The sequence below is a fragment of the Bactrocera tryoni genome, chromosome 2, assembly GCF_016617805.1.
Source record: "Bactrocera tryoni isolate S06 chromosome 2, CSIRO_BtryS06_freeze2, whole genome shotgun sequence".
Lineage (NCBI taxonomy): Eukaryota > Metazoa > Arthropoda > Insecta > Diptera > Tephritidae > Bactrocera > Bactrocera tryoni.
In genome coordinates this window covers 3,210,896-3,218,040 of record NC_052500.1, presented here as the reverse complement: position 1 = coordinate 3,218,040, position 7,145 = coordinate 3,210,896, and the positions used below count along the sequence as shown (strand labels likewise).

General features: G+C 41.9%; 1 protein-coding gene across 1 annotated transcript; it reads left to right on the top strand.

Moving 5' to 3' along the window:
* Positions 1-2,139: 2,139 nt before the first annotated feature.
* LOC120769102 (protein odd-skipped) lies at positions 2,140-4,975 on the top strand. The gene is made up of 2 exons (XM_040095963.1): positions 2,140-2,726; positions 3,051-4,975. Exons 1-2 carry the CDS (start codon positions 2,657-2,659, stop codon positions 4,265-4,267), a joined length of 1,287 nt encoding a protein of 428 aa, XP_039951897.1. The 5' UTR covers positions 2,140-2,656; the 3' UTR covers positions 4,268-4,975.
* Positions 4,976-7,145: the final 2,170 nt, after the last annotated feature.

Here is a 7,145-nt window from a genome sequence, read left to right as displayed (position 1 = left end):
TTTTGTGTTTTACTCATTAAAATAAATTAGAAACTATAATTATAATTAGATAATATAATTTAGTTTACTTATGCTTACTAAAAACATAAAAAAAAACAAAATTGAAGAAAATCCCGAACGAACGAAATAGCCCGAAAAAAAATTTAAGAAAGTATAATGGGAAGGTTTGCGTGGCTACGAGTGTATATATATTTTTTATAAATAATTTTTGGCCGAAATTTGTGTCAAAAATCAATATTTTTATTTTGCGTATTCCATCAATTAATTACTGGATTTAACATTACTTTATTACTTACATTACAGAGGATTCAGTTCAGAAATATAGTGGTCACCGCAAAACGTCTTTTTTGAGAGGAGCTCTCATAGATCAACTCTAGTTCTCTTCCAAATAAATATTTTTACTAATGCTAAGTTTCAAGATACAGTCTTCTTAGAAAAAAAATCTTGAAAATTCGGTTTTTTTCGGTCTTTCAACTGAATATAACCCTTTAAATGGCAGCCGTCGAGTTCATTTAGTTTTATTACCTTATTTTTAAGCGAGTTTTTCTCGAAGCAACTTTTTCGATTTTGTTGCAGTGATAACTAGAAGGAAATGTTCGGATCATCGTACTTTTTTCTGCCCTTTCTGTATATAATTCTATGTATAATGACTGAATCAGTTTTTGACCTGATCAAGAATTGATTTTGGCAGGCCAAAAACAACCAAAATTTGGGGTAAAAATAATTTTATTTTAAATGCCGCCATTTTGGTAATCTTTGATGTTTTTAATCGTTGATCATTGCAGAAGGAATATCTTCTAGTTGAACGAGAAGTTTCAGTTTCACTGTGCATTTCTAGAAAATGTATAAAAATACGCTGAAATTTTCAAAACAATCATTAGAGTTATTTATTTTTTAATCCCGAAAATCGACGTTTTAATAGCATAATATCATAAAATGGGATCTGCCCAGTATTTCCATCATTTTACCTTAATTTTATTATATTATTTTATATTTTCTTTAGAAAAACTGATTTCAACTAAAAGCTACTTAAATCCATATAAAAAGATTTCATATTTAAATTGCTTTAGTTTTTTTTTTGGGTGGATATTCCTTTTTATCGAAAAATCGATAAGCTTTAGTATCCCAAATATTATTTAAACGCTTTAAAATCGTTTCTTGCTTACATTTTTTGAAGGGAGTTTACGTGCCATGTGGCACGCCATTAAAATGAGCAAAAAATTAAATTAACTACAAAGTATCCAGAAAGCCAGAGAACGCGCGAGTATATAGGCAAGCATATGCATGGAAGAAAACCGTTTACATTTACATATGTATGTATGTATATTCGCGCAAAAAGCGCTTAAAATCGCATTTATTGGTGATAAGAGTAAAAAACCTCAACACAGGCACATTAAATAGACCGCAGAAAAAAGTACCGCCGAGCCAGTGGGACCAATAGAAGCGCCGAAGCACTGCCTGCTTGTCTACACACACACACACGCATGAATATCACAGCTTCACATGGCCTCACACCCACTTCGGCCCACCTTTGCCACAGCCAGCAAGCAACGCAGTTCGCGCGGTGACGCGTTGGTGGCAGGAACGAAGCGTCAGAAGCCGAACGTCAGCAAACAGTTTCCGCTCGCTAGCTGCTGTGGTGGCACACAGCACAGAAAACAACAACAAATAAATATGCGTACAATGTGTGTATGTGGTAGCAGCGGCGGCAGCGGCAGCAGCAGCTGAAGAAGAGGCAGCCGAAACAGGCTACGGCTACAGGATAGTGAGCAACGCAACAACAACGCCGATAATAGCGCCCAGCAGGCATTGCGGCAATAGCCAATCGCAGACCGCGCACTAATGGTGGGCGTATACCAAACAGCCATTTCCAAATAATTCACCCCACACACACACACACAGACAAAGCGAGCTGCGAACAAACAAAAGCAATATAATACGCAAACACACACACAGCCACACATACCGCCACATTGGCAGCGGGTAAGTTGTTGTTGTGCGTTACTTTCTGGTGGCGGTTTGGCCGAACACACATATGCATAGTGCCACCGCTTGCCGCTTGCCTGCGCCGCACATCGACGGCTTCAAAAACCAGTTGCCACAGCGGCAGCAGCTACAGTCACATTCGAGCTACTCACAACAACGGAGCAGTTGCCACAGACGACACACCAGAAACCAAAGAAACAGCGTACAAGTAAGCGAGCCATCAAGCGGAAGTCACTGCATCAGAAGCCAACTAGCACCAGCATATACACAAACTAACTACGCTCAGCGAGTCACGCACACACACACACACCACAGAACTAGCTAAGTGTTAGTGCGATAAGGTTAAGAGCGCGCTCACACATACACAGGCCGAACGCATACAGATACAGTCAGCACCACTTTTGTGCCTGGGAAGTCGAGTGAAAGACCCTTTGGAAATTGAGTTGCTCGCGAGCAGCCAAACCAGAAATCAGTTTGAGTCGAGACGTTGTCCGAGTAACATTGACAGCAAGTGCGGACGTCGAGTGTTCTATAAAAACAACAAGAGTCGTCATCAACTCGTTAAAGCAAAGACGTAAATTTGAAATTTAAGAACTAAGTTCAGTGAGCTAACAAAATTTAAGCGGAGAAAATCCAGAGTTTATCCAAACAAGTGAATATACAAACAAATATGTCCTCCAGATCGGCTTCGCCACTGAGCAACGTGACGGTGGACGACGAGATAAGCATAAAAGAGCACGGTAAGTTTCCAAATAGCGACGGCTAAGTGACAAAGTACCGACATTTTCAGAACTTGGTGGTTGGTATGAAACTAATTTGCCGACGGCAGAATGCTTCAGTGACTGAGTACTCAAAACCATAAATCATTTTAAACAAGGCAAACTATACAGCCTGAAACAAAAGTTTTTGAAAGCCTATCGTTTTCAGACCTTGTTTTGGCAAGTCGAAATTAGAGCAAAACATACACACAGCACCAGCCACTTTTCTGCCAGATAACTTTACTTTATAGTTGATTTTCCTTATTCGTCATAACTAATCCAGCATTTTTACCATTTTCCCAATAGATTTTGCCCCAGAGTACCTGGTCATCAAAGAAGAACGCGAGAGCAGCATTTCGCCCATATTGACACCGCCGCACACGCCGACGGAAGAACACACACGCGCACGCCACCAACAGCCAACACACATGAGCAGCATAACGCTCTACGAGATGGAGCAACAACAATTGCAGTCACAGCAACTGCAGTTGCAACAACAACAACACCCACAGATGCCACTGTTGCAGCCGCCGCCACAACCGCAGCGCCGCACCTATCCCACCGCCATGCTAGAAGCACAACAATTGCAGCAACAGCAGGCGGCACAGCAGCAGCAGCAACAACAGCATCGCTTGTGGTTGCACATGCAGCAGCAGCAGCATCAGCAGCAACAAGCCGCTGCCGCCTATGCTTACGGTCATGCGGCGCAATTTTTGCCCGGTTCAACGGTGGCCGCCGACGCGGTGCAACAACATCAGGCGTTGCTCATGAACCAGTGGCTGCGCAGTGCCGCGCTCTACCACCAGCACCCGCACGCACCGCATCCACACGCAATGCCAGCAGGCGCTGCTGCACCCCATATGCGCCCCTATCCCGCGCTCCACCCACTACATCCCGCCGCACGCCTCGGCCTGCCCGCGGCCATGAAGTTGGCCGGCGCTACACCCGGTGCCGGCAGCCGCCCAAAGAAGCAGTTCATTTGCAAGTACTGCAATCGCCACTTCACCAAGTCGTACAACCTGCTCATACATGAACGTACACACACCGATGAGCGGCCGTATTCGTGCGACATTTGCGGCAAGGCATTCCGGCGACAGGATCACTTGCGCGACCACCGCTACATACACTCCAAGGAGAAGCCGTTCAAGTGCAGCGATTGCGGCAAAGGTTTCTGCCAGTCGCGCACGCTCGCCGTGCATAAGGTCACGCATTTGGAGGAGGCGCCACACAAGTGCCCCATCTGCCAGCGTAGCTTCAATCAGCGCGCCAACTTGCGCAGTCATTTGCACAGCCATACCGAGGCGCAATTGGCCGCGATCAAGCAGTGCAGCAGCGATGCCAAGTGCAGTGACTTGACCATGTCACCGGATGATGTGCCAACAACAACGCTGAACACCGCGCCCAGCAGCACCGCGACAACACCCATACTTGATCTCTCCGCCTCGGGTGTGCAGCGTATCAATTGCTGTCAGCGACCGAAGCGCGCGCTTGGTTTCAGCATTGATGAAATCATGAGCAGGTAGACGGTCACAGTCGCAGCAATTGCAAATAGATATTGGTGCAAGTTAGCAGAGCGCGGCAGCAGCGACTGTGAAAAGTTCGCAATGAAGGCTGCAAGTTCCCAAACGAGCGCTGCGGCGGCGACAGAAGGCAGTTGGCTTGTCATGTACATATATATGGCGGCGGCGCGTTACGTTCCGGCATGGACGGCCACAGCCCGCGGCTGGACGAGCGGTGGCGACAAAGGGCCGCATGGCGACTGCGCTTCTGGATTCCCGATCCGCTGCAGGTTGTCGGCCATTCAGTGTTCACAACAAAAGTTCCCAGTTATGACCCGTAAAGAGGCTGTTTTGTCTCATGGTTGGAGACACTAACACACACACACACATACACACAACTTAATTCAAGTCATCATTACCATTAGTTAAATGCATAGTGAATCACAAACACACACACTCACAAACATGAAGAAATGTTTAGGTTTAGCCACATAGATTTATTTAAACTAAAATAAAAATACAACAACATAAAGTAAAAATGCCAAAGCAAAAGTATTTATGGAAAGGCCGTTTCGCGCGTTTCACTTAATTTATGAGCGTCTTCGACACAAGCGATCGTCGTCGGCGCAAGAGATAAACACACCGCACCAAGCACCTTTGCAAATGCACATGAATACACACGCAACTGTATGCATGTATACATGTATGTATGTATGTACGTAGGCCAGTTATAGTAGGTACAAGTTATTTTAATTTAAATTGTATAAATGTTTGTATGTAATTTGTTATATGATAAATTAGCGAATTTTTTGTTTCTCCAGTTTTTGCTGTACCTAATAGTTGTAGGTTGTAATTTAGAAAAAATCGCCGATTTCACGGCTTCATAGACTGCTTTATTTATACTTAAATGTATGTATGTATTGAAAATATTCAAATCAAATAATATAATGTTTTTGGAAATCTGAAAAATACGCATTTTTTATTTAATGGTCTTTACTATAAAAAACCACAGCGCAACCTCAGACGCGGCGGAGTCGGGCGCGCTGCTGTTTTGGGTGCGCCGGTGGCTTGAATAATTTATAATTGTGGCACTAGGCAACAAAGCGACGGCGCTCGAAGACGCAGTGATCTCATTGTCAGCTCGCTACGTCTATTTGGGCATATATCACACGCTTGTTTGTATGTATGAATGCTTGTGTGTGTTTGTATGGGAGTTGGTCAGCGCGTGAGTTGGCGAGTTCGTTTGGCGTACATTATGAATAAATTGCATAAATTTAAGTATATAATCGTATTTAACAATAATAGATATATATAAGTGACATGTTTATGACAACAAATTCGGTTGTGTTCTGAATTTTTATGTTTGTAGCTGCATATTTGTGGAGGCTGTGGGTGTCGTTTATGAGACAGGTCTAATTTAAATAGCTTTTGCCTCAAAGTTGCTTAATAAATTTGTAAGCAGGTCCGCATAAAAGTAAACGAATTCAATTTGAGCGTGTTATAGGCATATGGAAAAATTTTTGAAAATTAATATTTTAGAAATTAAAACGCAAGACGTGATTTGAGAGCAAGTCTGAGTTAAAAACGTAGCCATATTTTATTACCGACACTCATGCTAATTCTACTTAAAAATTTTCGGTTTATCAAAATATAGTTCTGGGATCCTAAACTTAGAATACCAAATATCGCTCTATTTGAAGGCTTGCAAGGTTGGAAAGTGTGTCATAATTGTAATTAATTACATAATAATTAACATCTTAAGCAAGTAATAGGATATACAGAAAGTTTTAGATAAAGTCTTCTTGGCATTGGCTGCTGTGAACCAACTGCTGAAGGTGGTATTCTAGTCTAGAGGCCCGAATTTTGAGCGTTTTTTGGCTATTGGTAATTATATATATTTTTTATAATTTTTTTTATTTATACATATTTGAAAAACAGACAAAATGAATTTAGACAATTTTTTTATTGAGTTATGCGTCCTTGAAGTAGAGAGGGGAAAAACGCTGTGTCTTCGTCGGGATGATTTCTACGCTTGTGTTCATCTGAAAAATAAAACAACGATGGATTCTTGATTAGTACGGGTCCCTAACTCAAGAAGCTGCAAAACTGAAGAAAATAAATTTCGATTTTTCGCTATTTTTTTAAGTTTGTCGAATTTTTTAGAAATACATTGGATCAAGAAAGCACCCAGAAATTGTAATTAAATACCCCGGGTAAATGATACTTCTAAAAACTTGTTCCTATTCGTTGGTAGAACTGTCCTTAATAACTATGCCAAATATGAGCGCGATCCGTCAGCCAGTTTGTTTACAGAGACTGGTTAACTCAGTACACATCAGTAGTGTGTTGAGATTTTTCATTGGATAAAAATATCCAACAAAGCATTTGTCTCAAATTTTGTATTTCCAACTAAATTTCGTGTGTGGAATAGTTGGGTATGTAAGAAAAGGCTTACAATGATTCACTTTTATCAGCAAAATAACAGCCTACGAGTGGTACAAAGCCTATAAAGATGGTCGAGAGATCGTTGATGCCTCTTTTCTGGACAACCTTCGACCTCTTCCACCGATGAAAATATGAAAAAAGTGAACAATATGGTGATTGAAAATCGTCAGGCAAGTGTTAGAGAGATGCCAATAAAACTGGACATTTCTGGCGAGTCCGTTCGAATGATTTTGGTGGATATTTTTGGTATGAAATGCGTCCTTGTTCAACTCATCTCGATAAAGCTGATTTTTTTTTCAAAAAGAGTACGATTGTGACCAATTTTCAGCCTCAATTCAATGAATACCAACAACCAACCACCGTGTTCACCTGATTTGAATGCGTGTGATTTTTTCTTGTTCCTCAAACTGGAATGGCCGCTCAATGGCGCCAATTTTTAGTCGATCGAAGGGTGAAA